Source organism: Etheostoma cragini, chromosome 2 (assembly GCF_013103735.1).
Source record: "Etheostoma cragini isolate CJK2018 chromosome 2, CSU_Ecrag_1.0, whole genome shotgun sequence".
Classification (NCBI taxonomy): domain Eukaryota; kingdom Metazoa; phylum Chordata; class Actinopteri; order Perciformes; family Percidae; genus Etheostoma; species Etheostoma cragini.
Window position 1 is genome coordinate 24,266,647 of NC_048408.1, and position 22,526 is coordinate 24,289,172.

Genomic DNA, 22,526 nt, shown 5'->3' on the forward strand with positions numbered 1-22,526 from the left:
TTGTTATAATAATTATTATTATTTCATGTATATTGTATGTATGTATATTTTGTGTGCTGCTGTAACACTGTAATTTCCTATTTTTTTGGGATCAATAAATATCTATCTATCTAAATTCAAAAAGTCTCTTGTCTCCTCGTTCGTCAACCTACATCCGTCTGTATTGACACCCACCTTGTGTGCAGCAGAGCGGAAATACTGTGTGGAAATCAAAACTTACTAAAGCTTCTTCGTTTTGTGGTGGGTTGCAACCTTAAAATGACCTAAAACTTAATTGCAATTCATTATTTATTAGGCAAAAAACGTTTCCAACGTTTTTATGTCATAAGCCCGGATATTGTCAAGATAAAACCCAATGAGACCTAACATATTTACCCCGAGTGGATATTCATGAAATTCCATTGAATTTTGCTGTTTCCATGAGGCATTTTTCATTCAATATCACTTTTCAGATAAAAACGTGTGGATGGAAACAAAGCTACTGTCTCTGGAAGACTTGGATCATTGTTGAGTGGTTTTAACCGTAAGATGCCAATTGTAAATGAATAGTTTGTTTAAAGAGATTCTTAGAAGAGAGGCATTTTGTTCATGTTTTTGCTTGCAAAATTGTATTCACCGTAAACATAAAGCTGTTAAGTAGTTTTGAGAGGTTCAAGATGTCTGTCTTTCTAGGTATTTGTAGCACATTTACACACACACAGAAAGACACACATCCTTTTCACCACTTTTGCTCCAGGGCTTGTCACAGAGCAAATGGCTTCTGTGCATACCAAACCCAAACGGTTCATTCAGAGCTGCTCCTAATCATGCCTTGTTGCGTGCACACACACTTACACACTTACATTTCATGTGACCAACATTCCTCCGGTTTTAGCTGTTGGGGGAGAAGGGGACTGAACGGATTGACAAAAGGAAGGGGGAAAGCAAGAAAGCAGTAGCAGCAACTCTCCCCTAGACAGTGAACCAAAGCACAACATCTCTTACAGAATCAAAAAATACATCTCTGTAGCTCATTTCTGTATTTCTTCACCCTGTTTCCAACTTGAATGTTGTCTTTTGTCAGGTAAAGTTTAGACCTTTGGAAACCCTTTACTGTACGCCATTTGTTAATTAACTGAATGGAAGCTCAGTCTTTTTTGTCTTTGGACTCTGGATAAACCCCGCCCACTCAGCCAGTGATTTGATTTTGCCCTGCAGCCCAGTCTGGAAACCAACAGGTTTAATTCTTCTGCTTCAGTTCACAATTTTGCAGGAACCATCTCCTTATCTCCCTGGCGCGCTATCGGCAGGTTTTACATATTGAACATAGAGAAGCAACCAAACAGCTACTTGTTTACATTCAACATAGCGGCCACCGAACGTCACCATAGCGCAGCAACCCGCTGATGCCGCTGTCGCTTCTACGTCACCCAGATCGTTGGTCTGATTGGTTGAAGGACTATCCAATTGCGTCCAGAGTCTTTTAAATTATGCCCGTTGGTCCTGCCTCTTGTGCAAAGAAAATACAGATTAGACTCCCCAGACCAACGCTGACTCTCAAATCAATTGAGCTTGGCTTGGTCTGGGGATAGCCAGACTACTTTGTCTGCTTATTTTGTAAATCTTACTGCATTGTGTTGGATTCCTAAATTGTAAATCTAAAAAAGCAGAAAAGAGCAGCTGCTCTCGCCCCCAGACTCCACAGCTGATAAGCTATGGTAAGTAATACTTCTAAGAAGTCACTAAGCATTTAGGTCGTCCCCGCTCTATCCTGGCTCATATCTCCGTGAGGTGTCCTAAGGTGCTAGAGCAGCTGTGAACTACGTCTGTCCGTGTATCCGACTCCCGTGTCATGCCAGACGCCACATCTTGCTTAGACTACCGGGATTCAGTCCAGGTAATTAATCTGAGCTCGTTAGCCACATGGCAGGCAGGTCGACGAAGCTGGCCTGCACTCTGCTGACATGACTCAACACCCACCTTCTCACACATAGGAAGTGCTGTATTTCTTAATAAACGTACGTATGTTTATGTTGCATGGCTGTCTGTACACCAGCTTGTGTTGACGGAGTGCACACTGCTGACACACGCAGTAGCTTATCTCAGCTCGGCCCTTTAGAAATGATGTCGTTTAAAGGGAGCAGGCTGGGAGTGGGGGGGTGAAACTGATATGTGCTGCTACCTTGCTCTCCCTCAAATCTACCATGAGACTGCAACAGCAAATGATGGCATTAGGGAGGAGTGGAGTGGGGGGCGGAGCAGATGAACTGCTTTCCTTGCTAGAGCGAGGGAAGATTCGTGGGCCAGGGGAGGAGGAGAGGGGTAAAGCTGGACAGGTGCTAAGAGAGAGATTGCTCTCTCTCTCTCTCTCTCTCTCTTTCTCTCTCTGCACAGGAGGCTGGAGGGGGGAATGAGGAGAAAGGAGGGAGGGAAAGAGAGGAAAAAAAGGACAGGTGAAATATTTCCCCCTGTGGCAGAGAAAATGAGGGGAAAGTGGAAAGGGCCAGCTCTCTATTGAGAAAACGACTAAACCATTCCCGGGGGGGGGGGGGGGGGGGGGGGGGGATGCTGAAAGTCTCAGCCCCACAGACCTGTCTCTAAATGTACCCACCAGTGATGGATGATATTACCGTTTACCCCTTCTGCCTTTTCTTTACTTCTCAAGGAGGGAGGTGTGTGTGCACGTGTGCGTGTGTGTGTGCGCGTGTGCACGTGTGCACGTGTGCAACCAGCAAACCACATGCCAAGCTATCCTGGCATGGCCTCCATGGCCTTGACACTCCCAGGGAGTAGAAAACGCATCCCCTGTAACAATCGATAGCTACCCCCAGTTCCATCTGCAGTCCACCGCAGCTCCTATCTTCAATGGTTGCCACTACTATTAATTCTGTGCCTCGCCGCTTCCTGCTTAAAACCCCGTCCCTGAGCTTAAAGAGCAACACTGGAATCCTTTGCTCACAGGAGGGGAGGGGAGAAGGAGGGAGGAGGGAGCACAGTGTGAAGATTGTTTATTCAGAGGAATCTCCTTAGTGCCAGTTTACAAATACAACTCATTTCCTCTTCAGGGCCACATGGGGGCTAACCTCGACTCTTATCTCAATTAATTTTGAACAAATCAACATTTTTGTGATGCTCTCTGCTTGTATATATACACATATATATATAAATATATATATATATATATATATATATACACACACACACACTCACACACTACTCACACACAACAATCTATTGCTTAAACCAGTTGCTCAAATTTTAGATTTTGAGTGGTTGTTGATAACTAATTTATCAAGCAAAATAAGAAAACATTTGCTGATTCCAGCTTATTAAAAGGTCTATCTGATCGTGAAATAAATATCTTTGGGTTTTGGAGGGTTGGTAGGACAACAGATCACCTAATTGTAAATAATTGTGCGGTTTATTAAAAAAAACTTGTTGACATATTCTGATCTTATTTTGACTAAACAATTAGTAAAAACAATAGATTAACTGATCCTAAAATAGTATGTGATGCAGCCCTGTATCAACACTTTCTTTTGTTATATACAGTACAGACAGACATGCCTCAGGGAAGCCTCAGCTGGCCTTGTTGTGGATATGTGGGTAAACTTAGCATACCTTTGTAAATATTTTGTATATTTTGATGATTTTTATGAATTGTGAGAATATAGACAATGCCTCATTGGCTAATGTTTAGTGTCCATGTGCTGTAAGCAAAGTAGATTTATTTCATCAAGAAGGGTTGAGGAACATTTGGCCGCTGTTGTTTTAAGCATTTTCTCGCTTGGGAATTTTTGCAATTTAACTGTGTCCCTCATCTTCTCATGTCTCTTGCAGTGGGACTCAAAGCGAGAGTAGGCTATCCGTTTCTCTAGGGCAAATACATGCTGCCTCTACTTTACTTGCTCTCGCTCTCTCCCTTAAACACACACACACACACACACACACACACACGAACACTTTGGGGAAAAAAGCCACATCAAGCATTCACTGTACACACATAATCGTGAAAGCACACAGACTCATTTTACCTCTGCAAAACATCCAGTGACTTGCACTGCATGGATTAGCCCCCTTACACATTCCCTTTGAAACTCGGAAAGTAGGGATTTCTTTTTAGGTGATCACTGGCCTAAGCAGCTGTTACATGCGGGATTAGCAGGTTCTGCCAATCAGACAACATGGTCTGTTTAAACTAGGCAGGGTGAAGAAAGGAAGGAAAGGGAGAGGTTATAACAGGCAGGAGCAGAGATGAAGTTGAGAATAAAGGCGAGAGAAGGCGAGGGGAGGGAGAAAAGGTGGTGCGAGAGAAATGAAATAGGCAACAGATGATGAGGGAAGGGGAGCGAGATGTGGAGCAGAAGGGATGAGAGGTGAGCACAGCAAAATTGGGATGTGTGAAGAGAAGTGTGAAGGAAAGGAGAGGGGGAAGCAAAGAATCGAGAATAGTTGGAGAGGAGAGGAAAGGAGAGCCAAAATCTTAAAGGTATCAGACCTCTGCCAAGGGAGCAGCCTAAAAGGAGCTGACAATGACAATATTGTTATGTGTCCTTTTCTGTTTATCATCCTGTTTTATGGTCCTTATTTCACTTCTAAAATATCATCCCCCTCCAGTCTCTTTGAGTGTGAAAGTGTGTCATCCAGCCACCTATGTAATTGTGCTGGTACAAGGTGTTGGCAGAGAGGGAAGGTTGGCTTTAGGGGTGGTGAAACATTTCTATGCTGAGTGTCTGGCTCACAATGGCATCTCACTTGCTTCCCATGTATCTGTCACCTCTCCGGCTTCCATTCTGTCCCACGTACCTCACATTGCACTTAGCTCTCACTCACCCTTTTCCCTTCCCTTGTTCTGTGTCTTGTAAATGGAGAAACACACCAGGGATCCCTGTTGTTATGAGCTCTGCCTTTCCTCGGATGCTGTTTGTAGTTCCGTTCCGCCTCACTTTTCCCCCTCCGCCTCTTCCTTTTGTATGTCAAGTAAGGTGTGCAACAGTGGTGTGGCAGCCAGGCAGCTTTCTGGGTTTTCCGTTTGATGCATCATGGCACATTTCACTGGAACAAGCCAGCGCTTATTGGGAGCAGAACTCATGCCTCGTGTCAGCGCTCCATCGCCTTGCATTCCCCACTTTCACTCATTACCCTTTTCCCTCTTTCTGCTGGAAAGATGAAATTGTACATTCAGACGTTCACACATGCACACACACGTGCACACACACACACACACACACACACACACACACACACTATCTCCCATATGCAGACGCACTGCACTGACAAGTGAAGCCTTTCCAGTTACATGCCACACCACTATAATTTCTTCACATTCTCATGTGGCTTCAGTGAAAAAGGAATTGTACACATGCATGCACACGCGCCTATAAACACAAAACACCCACACAAACTCACAGTCATATTCTGGCCCTTTATCCCTTCTTGGTAATCTGTTTACGGAGTGCTGGGCCCATTTGAGAGAGAATTTAATTGAAACTGGGGCTTATCTGATGATTGCACGGAGCAGCAGAGCCCTCGGCCCTGCATCACCTCCAGTTAGGTTGCACCTTGTAGTCCTCGCACTCGATACCTTGCTACTTGATTTCATGCCTTGCAGTTCAATGCAGCGCTGCCCACTCATACATGCCACATCGATTGTTAATCCAACATTTGATATGCACTGCGCTCACTCAATTCTGATGTTGTTTTTCTTGTGCGTGTCCTCCCTCCTCTTTTTCTCACTCCTCACCACTTACCCAACACTTCCCTTGTCTTCCTCCTCCTGTTCCCTCTTTTTTTTCATACAGGATGGATATTACTCGCACCGCCCAAAGGAGAAAAATAGAGTGGATAGCAACAACGAGAACTCTGTGCCCAAAGACTTTGAGAACATAGACAATAGTAACTTTGGTGCACGCTCACAGCCCCACCGGCAGTCTGTAGGAGCCACCAGCAGCAAGCAGCAGCAGCAACAGCGGGAGCATCTGCAGCAGAAGGTCCACTCCCAGCAGCAGGCCTGGCGGGACAACTCCCCAAGTCTGGGCCGCAGCTCAAACGAAGTGCTGCCTGTAGGCCACCAGCCGCTGGCAGTCGGCAACAATGCCTCCTACCCAGGTGATCAGGGCGTCGCGGGAGTGTCGCACCAACACTACCGTGCCTCACAGGCCCAGCAGGCCCAGTCACAGCACAGACATCAGCACCCGCACAAGAGGCAGGCAACTGCAGCGCCACTGGAGGTGACCTACGACCAGCCACCCAAGTGTGAGATCAGTGGGAAGGAAGCCATTTCAGCTCTTTCCAGAGCCAAGAGCAAGGAGTGCCGGCAACAGATAGCTGAGGTGTACTGCAGACACAAGGAAGGGCAGTTAATGCCTGAGAAGGTCACTCGCTACTGCCCCCTTGAGGGTAAGTCCATGATTATGATTCATTTGATTGATTATTTGATTTCTCCTAATACAAATGGTTACGTCTGTGTGATTAGTGCAGTCACTTTGTATTCTGCACACAAATTGTCTCACATAATGGGTCGATATCTATTAAGCTTTCCATCATGTGGCACCTGATTATTAAATGTTATGTGAAACCATGTTTTATACAACATCTGACAAAGTATGTCTCTATAAAATAACATTTTAATGACCATAATTGAAGTTAATGTGTGGGCCGCAAGGTCTAGGAGGAAGGTCTAGGAGCAGTTAGGCAAAGTAGATTTTTTTTTTAAATTTCAATTTTTCACGCATAAATGTCTAGGCGGAAATGGGTGAGGCCTATATCAGGAGACTCAGTTGTATCCAGTGAACACAAGAATAAATGGTTTTTGAACGTGTGATGTACGGTTTAGGATATATGGGGTCAAACGCGGTTTTCTACTATAGCGCCACGGAATAGGGTCAATTGTTGCACCTGAGGTCCTTGCAGCACAGATTAGGCTGCCGCGGGAGTTTTAGGCGGAGAAGCCCTGCTGTGTGAACAGTGTAGCTTTGCTACCGCAGTTCCTACAGCCTCGGGCTTGGACCCCTGATAATGCAGAGAGGTTGTCATTGTCCTTTTCTCATATAGTTTGACATTTCATTGTTTTCACATTATTTCCTCTTTTCTGTTATTCAAGATTTTTTTTATAGCAAAAAAACAAAATTGGCAAAGCTAAGTATAAAGATGGTTGTCTGACCAGACATGTAAGTGGTACATGGTAAAATATTTTCTCTTGTAATTACAATTCTCGTCAAAGGCAAGACATTTCTGTGTTGCGGATATATAGGCCTACAGGTACTGTAATTGGTGAAGTAAATTGTTGGAGAAAATGGGGATGTTGCTTGTTTTCTTTCCAAATTGGTTTCCAATTTTCATTTGTTTTGTCAACCTGGCCACAGAACATAGGTTCTCTTTTCTTTTGTCAAACAAACACACATTGGGCTTTTCTTTTTTTCTTTTTTTATGGACATCTGCAGCCTGGTTGTGGGTTCTCTACATAATGATCTGTTGTGTCTGCCGCCATCAGTGGGCAGTACGCATCAGCAACCATGTTAAAGGGAACGGCACATGCACACACATGCATTTGAGAGTAGACTGAATGCAGTGTGGACAGCAGGGGAGGAGGAGAAAGAATACATCCTGCACTGGTCTAGCCAGATACCTTCCCGGCCCTCGCGTGTGTTATTAGAACTCGAGGCGGCACTGTGACTTAGCAACTTTTGTACATTCTCCTTCCCAAGAGCATGAGTATTGTTTGTCTAGGCCTAAGCTCCTGTCATCTCACACATCAACTCACTATCCCACTCAAATTGACAGTTTGATCAAAGGAGACAAAGAAATTGAAAAGGGCTCTCCCCTGATGGCTGGGCTGTAACAACACGACAGCTAAATTAAATCACTTTTTTCTTGCTCTCCGTCTGCCTGCCTGGTGCCTGCCAATGTGTTATCTCTCTTTCTCTTCCCTTCTCTGTTCCCCCAATCCCAGTTCACGTTCTAACCTTGTTAGCAGAAAATTGTCCTATTTGATTTGATCGGTATGTTGTCCTTGAGGCCTTGGCTAGATTAGCAATTGTGATAGCTCTGGTATTAGCATCATTGAATACAGGACGACCATGTTCAATGTCTTTGCCATTCACATGCTAACTTGACTAACAATGATATAATTGGGCTGCATTTCTCTAGCAGGGGTAGCGGGCAGTGACCTTGTACCTGGGGGCTGGGACGGTTACTGCAATACCGCAGTCAGGTGACCCCTACCGCGGATCTGAGCTTGTCACCGTCATCACCACAAAAAACATTCTTGCACATGTGCTCGTTGTGTCTAATGACATGGATTCATTGATTCCATTGACATGGATTGTGCCTGATGACAATTTTGTCTTACATGGATTCAAGGTTTTCTAAACAAAACTTAATAAAATAAAAATAAAAAAATTGAGCAGATCCGACCTTTCGTGGGTTGGGGCGCGCAATGTTCCATGACACATTAACATTCCATTTGTTTTGACTATTAGGCCTTTATGCGAGAGTACCTGTGTAATGTCTTCCGTTCACAGCTGAGGTAGACACATTAACGTTACAGCTACAGTGTTTTTTGGGGGGTAATGGCATTCACTTTACCGGCAGTAGGCCTATTGACAATAGATAAAACCACTATGTCTTTAGTAGCTCTAGCTTGTTGTTTTATTGTTCACTTTTAACTCACTGTACATCATCTTTGCTAACTCTTTTTCCTCTCTCTTCCTCACAGCGGCAATCATACTCACTCGCTCTCCTTGCGCGTTCTCCTGACGTTACTCACTAAAAGTGCCCATATCATTCTCATTTTCAGGTTTATAATTTTTTTTTAGGTTGTACCAGAATAGGTTTACATGGTTTAATTTTCTAAAAACACCATATTTTTGTTGTACTGCACATTGCTACAGAGTGAGACATCTCACTTTTATACTATCTTTGTTGGGAGTTGCACATGTGCTGTAGCTAAGTAAGAATCACGTCAGCTAGCTGGCTGTTTCTCCAACTTCGGTTAGTACAAGCCAGGATTACCTGGGAGACTTCTTCTAAATGGGGGCGCACTTCCAGCTTTGCGCAAAATACCTGTAGAACAGGGACATACAAGTAGTTATTTTGTAGATCATGGGGAACCCGTGTGTGTGTTGTATCAGTGTTTTGCCACTGAAAACAAGGGGCTAACCGCTAGCTTTCTAGCGCTAGCATGCTAGCAGTTAACCTCTTTGTTTTGGCTAGTGATGTAGAAACCGTGCAGATTTTGAACACCTCACCTGGAGACTGAAGTCAGAATACATTCAGAAACCCATATCCCACTCAAAACAGCATGGATGAGTTTCATGGAAGTTTGTATGTGTGTGGAAGCACCAGAGACACAAATAACACCCAAAATTACCGTACATTTTAATTATTTTCTGTGCTTGACTTCCTGTCCTGCACTATCTGTCGTGCGCTGAATTGCTGTGGAGCTCTCCGGCATCTGGCAAAAATAGAAGCTCTGCGTATCTTGGCCGGAGGTCTGCAGACTGCCGGAGCTGTTACGGAGTCAGAGCGCAGCCGTTCTGCAGTCAGATACACACATTGACTTTAATGGAAACCTAATGACTCCGCCGCTGTTCTGGAGCGGAGCCACAGACGTGGATTAGGGAATTAGGAATTAGACCATTGACACTCAGGCCTGGGTAATCAATCCTCTCAATAGGATCACCTAAAATAATATCACCAAGGACTGATAGAACCTTGATACCATACCTCAAGTTTTTGGCTGCATAGTAAATAACTTAAACATAGGAAGGATGGGCTTCGGTCAGGGGATGCCGTATGCCTTGCGTGCTGATCTTAATTGAAGATTAAAAAAAAAAGAGGAACATGGTAGATTGAATGTGTTTTGTCAGTCAGAAAATGGTAACAAGCCTATCTAATGCTTCAAATAATTATGAGTAATGTGAACGCACTTGCTCGTAGCTACAAACCTGAAGAGAACTAACAACCAATTCTGAAGATCCCCTCAGCTCTATGAGCTCTATAGCTTCTTTTAGCTCTTGGTTTCCTGTCCCATAACTTCACTGTTTGGGTTCACTCTCAACGCTTTCATAGCATCATTTTTGGCTGCAGCATCTCTGATATGCTATCTGTTCAGCACCAAATGACAGACGGAGTTAGCGATTGCTGTTGGACCTATGGTGCAGCATTTAGCAGATTAAGAGCCCAAAACTGTGCTCAACAGGTTATTGCCGACTAGCATCTTGTTAGCTGATGTTGTTGGTGGTGATATGAGTGTTACTTGCTAAGCTAGCTGCAAGGAAGATTGTTTGGTTGTTACTTGGTGGGTTGATCAGCATGATAGCAACATGCTAGTTTGCATGTTGCTAGCTGGTTAGCTAGCGCCAAATAAATGCTACTGTTGCCCTTTGTCTGCTGGATGTGTAAATAGGCTGCTAACAAGTTCATTGTATCAACCTAAAATGATATCAGTGTTGTGTTCAGTGTTTTATTTGCTCTGCCCCCATGTGGCCAAATATCTGCCGTTACAGATTTAAAGAAAAGTTAATAAAATGTGTCATTACATAGAACGGTAGTGAACTAGGAGAGGGACATTATTTTTTGATCCCGTTTGAATTAAGCCATGGATTACAAATATGATGTTGGTCAATTTAAAAAAAGTACTTTTTCAACTGAATTAGAGAGCTAAGTCTCTGTTAGCTGTAGGTTTGCCATAGTACCACTTAGTTTTCTATGAAATCGCTCAGTGAACTACATCTCTTGTCTAACACAATTTACGTCACCTAGCTTGATGCTCCACTTGCTCGCTAGCTAGCTCGCTTAGCTCTGTTCCACAACACCTATAACATTATCTTACCTGAGATGTTGGAGTTAAGTTTTCAGCAGATAAGCAAAAGAACAAGTAGAGCTTCCTCTGCTTATTTTAGTAACTTTACATCTCCGGCACTAAATACACAGACATCGTAGCTTCAGCAAGACGTCATCCTTGTAACGTTGAAGTGTGTAGTATTTCTAATTAACTATTACCAATAAACTAAGACTTTCTTCGGTTGAAAATGATCTTTTATATTGCCAAACAACATATTTGTAATCCATGGCTATGTTCAGACAGGATCAAAAAATACTTTGCCTCTCCATGTTAACTTCTATTCACATTTTTCGAAATGTGGGTCCCATGGACCGGATATACAATAGCGTGACTTTGGCTCTTTATAGAACTTAAACCCACCAATATGATTTATATATCAGCTTCCTCCGTGGATGGTTTGAAGGAGCAGACGCTATCCCCGAGACATTTTCAAATGCAATTTGGTACAAGCCCTTTGGGATAAAGCTCAGCTCTTTGTTCTAACCTCTCATATGAGTGTGTTAAGATGGAGGGGGGTAAGAGCCTGAAGTTACACAAGATGATGGAGGAAGAGGGTAAGGTGATAGCACATGAGGTAAAGGCAGTTTAAATGATTGATGGCAACGGAAAGGACGATGAAGAGTGATGAGTTCAAGACGAGGGCTTCTTTTTTTTTCTTTCGGAAAAATGCCTGCGGTATCTTCAGGTGCAAAGTCTGTTAAAAAATACTACAGATGAAGCTTTTCTGTAGATAAACACATGCTTGACAAAACTGACAGTAAAATGTGGGTTCTCTCTAACACACACACACACAGCAGTGCTCATTAGTTCAGCTAGCTAGCATAGCACACACTCTCAAAGTGCTTTGTGAAGTGACTGGCCAATTATCCGTGCAAAGCAAACCAGTGAACCTTCTTAGCTGGCCACCAATTACCATTCAATCTGATACGGGCCACAGCAGATTCCCTGCCTGAGCTGTCACACGCGCATCCACACAGAAAGAGAGAGGGAGAGAAAGAGAGATAGAGAGATAAATAAGTATGACTGACTGACTGAAAGGAGCCACAGCAAATTTGGGCCAACGTGGGCCAAGTGGAGCCAAGGGAGCGTGTCCTTAACCCCAACCTTGTGGTCAAACAAAGCCATGTCGCCTTTAAATTTGAATGAATGAGATTAGTTGAACGGGAGGAGCCAGGCCTTCTTAGCCCGTCCCTGTCGACTCATACAGAAAAGACATGTTGGACACTTGCCTTTAAATTTTGAGTAATTACAGGAACCTTAGGGCCAGACTATGAGAGGAGCCGGGCGGGGCATTTTTGAGGAAATGTCACCTTAGGGAAATAAACAGCCCCCACCTCAGTATTCCCTCATCTTCCTCTAGTTGTTCAGCACAGACAAGCTCTTGGGAACTGGAGTCCCAAATTATAGTAATTAATCTCCTTAAGGCATGTTCTGTTAACAAATATGTCACATAAGCTGCATGTGCACATGTGCTGTAATAACTGAAGATTAAAAAACAAACAAATGTTGTGGGATTTGATGGTGCAGAACTGCTTTGAGAAGGTTTTTTTTCCAGGTCTGAAGTGTAAGTGGTTAAGGGTGGTACAAAACCACACAATGAAGCAATGCGCGTTTACCAATGGCTCTCCAGAGATTGTTGGAATTGTTTAATTTGATAGTGGCTTGGCAGGCCGCGACCGGGGCAGTGTTTGCCTGCATGCTTATTGTTGTCATTTGTGTGAAATTCAAGGCATCTTCTGAGAGATTTGCCTGAGAGAAGGGATGGCACATTGTCAAACTATGCTCTACCCTGAAAACCCCAGAGGATTTTGCTTATAGGATTCCTGTTTGAATGAGGATAGTAGTTACAGTGTGTGTAGTGTCTGGTTGAAATTGTCATAGTTCCAATTTAATCACATAAGAAAATGGATGAGGGAGTCATGGTTTAGTGGTTATGCTTTTGTGTTCCTCAGCAGGGCTGAGGTAACTGTTTGACTTTTTGTTCATATTTATTCATTTATTTATTGATATCTTAGTAGTAGCATGGCTTTCCTTCCTTCTACATAATACTGACCAATGTTGCCACCTGGGAACATCTGATTTTTTTAGATGACACAGGGAAAAGCAAAGATACGTTTTATAGTATTATACAACCACCTCTGTCTTTCACAGCACTTTTTAAGGAATAGTATTATATTACTATTATAGTATGGCTGTATAATAGTGTTGTATATCTTAAACAGAGCATTTTAATTGATAGTTTATCAAATAGGTACTCCCTCAGTTCAGTTCAGACTGTGGTGGTCTCGCATTGCCAGACCTTCCTCCACATTGATGCGAAGGAGCGTCTGGCTAGTCCACACAGCATTCTGGGATGGGAGATAAATGTGCTCTGGGTTATTAACATTTCAATAAGCCAATCAGAATCGTCATGGGCGGCGCTACGCAAAGAGCCATGGTGTTGCTGTAAAATAGCCTTGGGAAGGAACTTCTTTTGGTGAAACAAAAAGTTTTTTTAGCCGTGTGAGAGAAAACTGCGTCAAAGGAAGTTTTTCCTCGCCACTGTCGCACTGTTGCTTCCTCTGGAAGAGACTACTAGAACTGTTGGGTCCTTGTAAATTCTGGAGTGTAGTCTATCTGTAAAGTGTCTTGAGATAACTCTTGTTATGAATTGATACTATAAATAAAATTGAATTGAAATTGAATTGAATTGAAAACTCAGATTGGACAGATAGCTGTCTGGATTTACCCTGCAGAGATCTGAGAAGCAGTTAACCATAGTCCTCATAAATCCCCTGGTGTTTAAAGTTCTAACACAAAAGCGGAAGGAAACGGACATCGGAGCAATCACGGAATTGGAACGTCGTGGATATAGACTAAGACTGTGGCAAACTCAGAGACAATGTAAAATACCTGCTAAAAGTTTGCTTTTGACAAAATAGTTAATTATTATGAAGAAATGTTAATCAAACAGTACCACTCCAACTGCTGCTTACCATTTTGCCTTGCAGCCTAGTTGTTTAGCTATTAATTGTTTAACAAAAGAACGACATTTTAGCAACAGTCACCAGTAACTATACAGTATAATAATATTCTTTACGGGGCGGCTGTGGCTCAGTGGTAGAGCCACCTCGGCCTTCCAATCGGAAAGTTGGTTGTTCGATCCCTGGCCCTGCAGTCCCATGTTGAAGTGTACTTGGACAAGACACACATTGATGCTGCGCCATTGGAGTTTAGATGTGTGAATGTTATCTAATCACAATCACAATTTATCTGATGTTAAGGTGGCACCTTGTACGACAGCTTTGGCCACAGTGAATGGTTCTTGTACTATGTGAAAGCACTTTGAGTAGTTGTTAAGACTAGAAAAGCACTATCTGGGAACGTACATTAACATAAAGCATTTGCTTTCCTAGTCAGTAGAAGATATTTATAGGTGCTCTCTCCATTATATAGTGACTAATATCACTACTATCTGTGAAGCCTCTCATAGATTACCAAATGAATAACAGAAACCCCTGGTTATATTACTGATGAAGAATACACGCAATGTTGTGTAAATTAGATGTAGTTCTATATTCTCAAGATATATGTTCTCTGGTACCTTTATATTAATACAAATATTGTTGTTATTGGGCTTCACAGGTAAAGCCAATGCCAATGTCCAGTGGGATGAGGACTCTGTGGAGAGTTTTCCATCAAAACCCGTCAGAATAGCGTTTGTCCTGGTTGTCCATGGACGAGCCTCTCGCCAGTTTCAACGCCTTTTCAAAGCCATCTACCACACCTCGCACTACTACTACATACATGTCGATCAGGTGAGCCACAGGGAGACAAAACAAACATGCATCATACAGCACCTTTTAATGTAACATCAGTCAAGGCCTTTTAAATCCACCATTTTATCAAAGGAAGATTGGTTAATAAATTCCAATTTTCTTTATTTTTGAAATACATTAAAGGAACACGGCGACTTATTGAGACTTTCGCTTATTCACCATATCCCCCAGAGTTAGACGAGTTGATACATACCCTTCTCATCTCCGTGCGTGCTGTAACTGTGTCTGACACCCCCAGCATTAGCTTAGCCTAGCAAAGATCCTATATATATAGTTATATATTTTCCAGTTAGTATTTGGTTAGAATATTGCTGTGTCACATGTGACCTTGTTATTTGTACACGCTGTGACCATACAAATCACAACATGTAAATAGGAACATTATTTTGTCACTTATTGGGAGCAGTAGGCTAGTTGGAACCAGTTACCTGCAGGATCTTTGCTAGGCTAAGCTAATACTGGGCGTGTCGGACAGAGTTACAGCACCTATGGAGAGGAGAAGGGTATATACGTCTAACTCTGGGGGGATACGGTAAATAAGCTAAAGTCCCAATAAGTCGGCGTGTTCCTTTAACTCGTAAAATGTAATCTCTTGGCCTCAGACGCAATATTAATTAGTGTGTGATAATTTGTTTCAGCGCTCTAACTACCTGCACAGGCAGGTCCACGCCATGGCTGCCCAGTATCCAAATGTGAGGGTGACACCCTGGCGCATGGCCACCATCTGGGGTGGTGCCAGTCTGCTGACCATGTATCTTCGCAGTATGGCTGACCTGCTTGCCATGAGGGACTGGAGCTGGGATTTCTTCATCAACCTCAGTGCTGCCGACTACCCCATCAGGTAACACTGATTGATCTCACAGAAAGGGGAGTACAGTATAGGGTAGAAAGGGAGACCTGAGGGGAAGGCATTCAGGTAATTTTCCTGTAAGAAAATGAAGTGAAGTATAGGGGCAAGCTTCTACATGAGTATAGGGGACAAAGGCAGTCACCAGGCATGCACAACAGTAGTAGACCGCTCTCAGCCAATATGGAGGAAATTCAATACACACTGGTCTGGGTTCCTGCGGTTAATTGTGAACTTTGAATAAAGAGTCACTCCAAACCAAACAGATCAATGAAGTAGAACCTCTGTTTTGTCAAACACTATTTGTTCACACCTTCTCTTCCAAGTCCCTGCTTTCTTGCTTGCACATAATTGAATGGGTTACATGGTGAACCGATTACAATTTAATTGTCCAGAGTCAATACCTATTGACTTTCCAAGCCTGTTGTGTACTGTACGGTCCAAAAGTCATCTCTCCAGTCCAAAATGTCCCTTCTAAGAGCCTGTAAAAGGTAATTAAAGCCACAAAGACTACGTGAACTGGACATGAAGTCATGGAAATAGCCTGTTGGAGCATATATTTTGTGACTTGTACTTTTCTGATGTGAGTTTAAAGTCCTTCTGGAAGTTCAGGGTCTGCTGGGTTTTTGATGTCGCTCTGTAGCAGCCAATTAAAATCCTCCTATTAAGGAGAGAGTTATCTCTTTTGCGCAGCCAGATGTCCACCAGTTGAATTTAGCCTAGCTGTAATGGCCACTGGGTAAAAGGAAGCTGGATCCGATGTTTCCACAGCTGGAGATAAGATGCGGCAAATGTGGATTTTGTTCACAGACAGACTCTGACTTTTTTTTTTTAATCACCATATCAATGAACACTGCTGACATGCAGTTCCTGTCTGTTAGTCTGTGTGTCTGTGTTTTTGCTACAGTGTGTGCACGCCTGAGTTTGTGTCTTGCAGTCTAGTGTGTCTCTGCACCTATCCGTGTGCATATTTATCCTGTCTGTCAGTCTGTCAGTGCAAGATTAAAGGTATTTGCAAGTACATGCACCAGACACTGTTTCTTTCCCGTCTTTTGGCTTCTCATTTGCACATGAGGGTGATGTTGTTGAGAAAAAGGCTGAGAGTCAAGGTTATAAGCCCCATCTGTTGGGAAACCAAATGATTGATGGAGCAAAAGACGGAGGCGAGAGGCACAAATGACGGGGAGTGACGAGGGAGCGAGAATAAGCGGTTATGGAACGGGAGCAAGAGGGAACTGCATGTGTTGGATCCATGCAATATGTAAATACAGTATGTAAATGTGACCCTTGTATCTGTGCTTAGCAAGTGCATTTGTAACCACGGCTTGGTTTTGACCAAGTCTGTGCGCTGTATATTTACTAAGTTGAACTCAAATGTGGTCCTTTTAAGTGGCAGACCTGGGTTCAAGACCCTGCAAAAGGGAGCATTCGTGCTACTCCGAGTGTCCTCAAGCAAGAAACTGAAACCCATTCAGCTGTTTTGTTGCTGATACTCCTTTCTGATTTTTTGGAGAATGGGATCAGGATGAAAGAAGCATTCTTCCTCAGAAATAAACAGCTCAGCATTACATTATCATTATGGACTTACAATAGTACACTACAGCAGAGAAAAATATGTTGGAATAAGCAGATGCCTTGCTAATGTCAGACTGCAAATATGTTAAGCTGCCAGTGTACTTCATTAGAATTTCACTTTAAATTGTCCAATGGCTTCAGAAACTCACTGCCCCCACACCTTTCCCGTATTGGATTGGGGGAAAACCATTTTGGTCACATTCCAAAAATCAGACATTCACACTCGCCTCACTCCGTGGTTCAGATATATTATGAATCTGCACCAGTATTTCCTTAAAGTAGCTTTACGTTACGTTTACATAATTTTGGTCACAGAATTTCCAAATTATGTTTTTTCATTCTGACCATACTCTACAGGCGCTGGGGGGGGCTTCCCTGCCCTGACCACTACTGCTGTTGTTATCAGTGGGACTGGAGACAAGCATTATTTCCCCTCTAATTCCCTGATAATGTCTGTCCTGCCGCATGAATGGCTCTCAAAGGCAAACCCAGAGCCCCTCACACCAGCAGAGGGGCTCTGTTTCCAGGGGGAGATCAACTGTGTGTGTGTGTGTGTGTGGGTGTGTGTGTGTGTGTGTGTGTGTGTGTGTGTGTGTGTGTGTGTGTGTGTGTGTGTGTGCGCATGTATGCGTGTGTGTGCATGTATGCGTGTGTGTGCATGCAGTGAGGCCAAAGGATGAGTTCCGCGCTTTCTTTGTCAGAGTGCAACCCTCTTTCCCAGCATCTACATAGTCTCCTTGCTTTTACCTATCTTTCATAGACTTAACAGCAGCTTTTAAGAAGTCTGAGCTTTGTGAGACATTAACTTGCTGTAGGCGTCATATCTTCTAATATTTTTACTTTTGTCATCTCTCCATCTCAGGGAAAAAGCTGTGTCGCAAGTGAAAGGTGTCATTTCCTGATGTTGGAAAAACAAAAGCCTTTATAATTCATCAGAACTAAGCCGACAATCTTGAAAGTGTTGTTTTAAAATTGTCTGAAATTAAAAAAACCTTGTTGAAAAACTATTTTTTTAATTAAGTTGCTTAACTTTTTTTCCGGGAAAAAAGGGATGTATGATCCATCTCTCAGCTTTTTAAGTGTTGTTAGAGTGTGCGTAGTACTTGTTATCCATTGGATTTCCCCTCTGGAATAGTATTTTTAAAGTCTTATAAAATGCATATTTTATAGAAGAAGACACATTATTAATGTAACAGTAAGACAGTAAGATGGAAGTGAAACAGTGGCATAGTGATGTTTAAATGGCTACGATATTGAAAATGTGCACATTTCGTGGGTACCAGGTACAGTGTGTGTGTGTGTGTGTGTGTGTGTGTGCGTGTGTTTGTGTGTGTGTGTGTGTGTGTGTGTGTGTGTATGTTACAGTAATGTGTGTGTGAAAACCACTGTGAGACAGAGCAGCCACAGGGCTGACAGTAAGCAAACTAGACCCAGTGGACGGGGTGACCACTCAGGTGGCAAATCTGGAGCTTAACATGAATTCCCCTCGCTCTGTGTGTGTGCGTGGCTATGTGCCTACAAGCATTTGTGTATCTCTGTGTATGTATATTGCTTTGTTGGTGTGCATACTAGCAGATACACAGCGTGTTTGTGTGAATGTGTGTGTGTGTGTGGGAAGTAGAGACAGAGAAGACCGCATGTGTCAGTGCAGCACATCATCAGTTAGGCTTTATGGCTCAGGACCTCCTAAGATAAGCCCCCCAGGCTGTGAAATTGCTCCTTGAAGAGAAAATGACATTAATATGCACTTGTCCCTCCCCCCAATGATCCTCGAGCTTTTTACCAGGGCTGCGCTGCTCTTTTAGGAAGGCAAGCCAAGCCATCATGAAAAGCTCCACCACAGATGAAATGTTGGAGCCAATGACTGTGGCATAGCCCACAGAGCAAAGCTTTTAGCCTGTCTGGCCTGTGTATGAAGGAGTAGACTGCTCTATAATGTAAGAGCAGCATGAAGTCATTCATCACAATCATGAATAGCACAATCTTTTGTATAATCCTAAATAGTATAAATGACATGAAGGGACCCCCCCACACTCACACATAAACACACACACATACACACATACACACACACACACACACACACACACACACACACCAAAAAAATATGTTGCTGCTTTTGTATGTTTAAGCTTCACTATGCAGACGGATGTATGGGCTGAATTAGTTTTCACATTCAGGCTCCAGGCTAAATACTGAGAATAGACATGTTAGTGACGCAGGTATGTTGTGTCTGGTAGTTAATTTTTGAAACATTACATTTTTGCATATTCATAGATCTTGGATTTTCCAATAAGGAAAATTGAGTTTTGTTACATGTTACAGCTGTCTTTAAATAATGGGCCAGATTAGCTAGACGCCCCAAATCCCACTTTGATTGGATGCAACATATAACAATATAATCAAACCTTTAAAACAGGGGCACAGGATTAGAACTTGAAAAATTAATTTTTTATGTAACTTTTATGAACCACCAGTAACAGATGGATTCATTTGCATAATCTTCCTCCACAACTCGCATTGTACCTATAACACATACTGTACTGCAATATCAGTGTTCCAGCTAGGCCATACCATATCTTTCCCAGTCAAGAGCAAGTCATTCTTTCTTTTTCAGGACCAACAACCAACTGGTGGCCTTCCTGTCCAAATACAGAGACATGAACTTCATCAAGTCCCATGGCAGGGACAACGCCAGGTGAGATGTACATTTTTCAGGCTTTATTTTCATCTCACCCCACAACACTCCAATCTGTCTCTTACTCTCTGGCTAGCGCTCTGTTTTTGTCTCTCATAGTCACACATAGCAGCACCTAAGCGCATACACAGCGCGTGCCGCGGTTACTGAATCATAATGCAATTAGCGCCCATCTGGGGCTTCATTAATTAACCTTCTTGGTGGGATGAGCTCGCTAGGTCGCTGCCAGAACCCCCTATTCTGTTGCCGCCACCCGGCCGCCCTCTATTTTTGCATCATCACACCATGTGACAAACCAGTCATCGTCCGACACTGTGGGCAAAAAATACCCCTGAAACACATGAAAAAGAAAATCAGCCAGCTTGGATGCATGAGTCAGTGTGACTCAACGTGACTCAGCAGTACCTTTTTCTATTTGCAGTCACAGTATTTTATTCAGTGTCGTTTGATGAGAGTGAAGCTGTTTTGTTCCTGATTTAATTCAGTTTTAACAACAATTATGATCTTGGTAATGCAATCAAATGCATATGTGTGGATGGCTGAAGCTAATTGAAAAGTGCTTTTTTACTAAATCTCATCTCTGTGTGTGCGTGCACGCGTGCGCCACAACGTCAGTACATCAACAGTGTTCAGGTAACAGAGGGAACAATCTGACCTGGTTGACCTGAATTTGACTCCATCTATCCAACACTCGATACGTTCACAGCAGTAACAGCACCCATCATGTATGCATGGTGTCACTCTTCTTGTTGCTGATAAAAGCATGGAGTGACAAGTGCCAACAGCACATGTCCTAAGTCATTTAAGGCTAAAGATAGAAGACAAGAAGATAAAAAGCAAAGTGATGTTTGGATACAGAGTTCAACTGTTGTAGTATTATTAGTATTATTTTGGGCTGAACGATTTGGGGAAAAAATCTAATTGCAATTGTTCTGCTAGTGATTTGATTTGCGGTTAACGTTTTTTAAGAATTGCCAAAGTATTCAATATGTAACAGATCAAACATGTCATGGAGCATTATAACACGAGACGGCTACTTCTTATGCAAGGATGAGAACATAGATATGACTTGCCAGCAATGAGTGTTTTTTTGTATTTTAATAAGCATGGAACATTAAATCTGTGATATGTAACATTATTACAGCATTTATCTTATGAAATGTAAATAAATAAAATAATAAATGTAATTATAAAAAGAGGAATACAAAATGTTATACCAAATGTTTCACCCAACAGTCAACTAAATATTGCACATTTGATTAATCAGAGTTGTCACAGATAGCTAATCCCATTCCTTCAAATTGCAATTTTGATTTGAAAACTATGAATCGTTCAGCTCTAGTATTCTTCTTACACTATTCTAGTGAAAGGGATCACAATAATTGGTGAAAATGATGAACCTCTAATCTCTTTAGTCAGCTGTTCTAGCAGTTGGGTTGTGTGCATATTTTTCAGTGTGTACTTTTTTTTCTTCTTTTTTTAGCTCATGCTTTTCAATTTTCACCCCACATTTCATTTAGAAGGAGCAGCTCCAGATTTCCCCCATGATTTCATTACAAGCACTCAAACATTTTGTTCTCTTCTGAAAGAGGACAATCTTCACTCAAGTCAACAAGGGTCTCTTGTGACACAGCACAGTTTAAAATCTTGGGAGAAAATACAAATGAGCTGATTATACACAAGTCTCCCTCTAAATGTAAAACAAGAACAACAGTGTGCTTGTTTTTAACTAAATGGTGTTTTAAAAGTCAACATTTTTTACCTGCATGTTTGTATTGTAATTTGCTTTTCTGCCATGTAAATTCACACAAAAAAATGAGCCCTCACTGTTTTTTTATATTTAATTATATTCATTAAGTCAGTGGTATAACCGTATCTTCGTGTGTGCTTACTAGGTTTATCCGTAAGCAAGGTCTGGACCGTCTGTTCTTTGAGTGCGACACCCACATGTGGAGGCTGGGCGACCGTAAAATCCCAGAAGGCATCTCTGTGGACGGCGGGTCCGACTGGTTCCTTCTCAACCGCATGTTCATCGAATATGTCATCAACTCCAAGGACGACCTGGTCACCAACATGAAGCGCTTCTACGCCTACACTCTTCTGCCAGCCGAGGTAACAAACACACACACACAGACACCGCTTTCACACGTTCAAGTATTTTTTAACCTTTGACTGACAGTTGAGCGCTGCTTTGTACTCCCCCTGTATCGCTTATAGAAACACTATACACAGTTCTCTTTTCATTGCTGTGCTAGACATGCAGGGGAAAAAAGTAAGTCAGAGGCAGACATAAAATCATAAAGTGAAGGCAAGATGTAAAGGTTGACTTTCCAACCGTATTCAAGCATTAGATGAGAATGGAATGATCTCTGTTGAGAAATTGGATGTTTATCATGAGCTACTGGGAACCTCCTGTCTCGACTGCTACTCTGTTTCCTCTCCGTGAATTGAATGGTGTAACAAAAAAAGGTATAGGATTCTCTAATTTTGTCTTTTTTTCTTTGCTCCCCCCTCCCCCCACCCCCTCTGTCTTCCTATCCTGTCTCTCAATATGCAGTCGTTCTTCCATACGGTGCTGGAGAACAGCGCCCACTGTGAGAGCATGGTGGATAACAACCTACGCATCACCAACTGGAACCGCAAACTGGGCTGTAAGTGTCAGTACAAGCACATTGTTGACTGGTGCGGATGCTCCCCTAATGACTTCAAGCCTGCAGACTTCCACCGCTTTCAGGTAAGGATAACACACACAAATTATTTTGT

The 22,526-nt window shown here is 42.7% G+C and overlaps 1 protein-coding gene across 2 annotated transcripts in view; it reads left to right on the forward strand.

The window, feature by feature from the left end:
• Positions 1-22,526, forward strand: part of LOC117957970 (xylosyltransferase 1-like) — an 80,972-nt gene that overhangs the window by 36,702 nt on the left and 21,744 nt on the right. For both annotated transcript variants that reach the window (XR_004659632.1, XM_034894128.1), the window contains exons 2-7: positions 5,781-6,378; positions 14,450-14,622; positions 15,282-15,484; positions 19,683-19,763; positions 21,659-21,875; positions 22,321-22,497. Coding sequence is in view for 1 of the 2 variants with exons in the window: in XM_034894128.1 (XP_034750019.1) it covers positions 5,781-6,378; positions 14,450-14,622; positions 15,282-15,484; positions 19,683-19,763; positions 21,659-21,875; positions 22,321-22,497 (1,449 nt within the window). In the remaining variant the exon portion in view is untranslated. The remainder of the gene's footprint in view (positions 1-5,780; positions 6,379-14,449; positions 14,623-15,281; positions 15,485-19,682; positions 19,764-21,658; positions 21,876-22,320; positions 22,498-22,526) is intronic.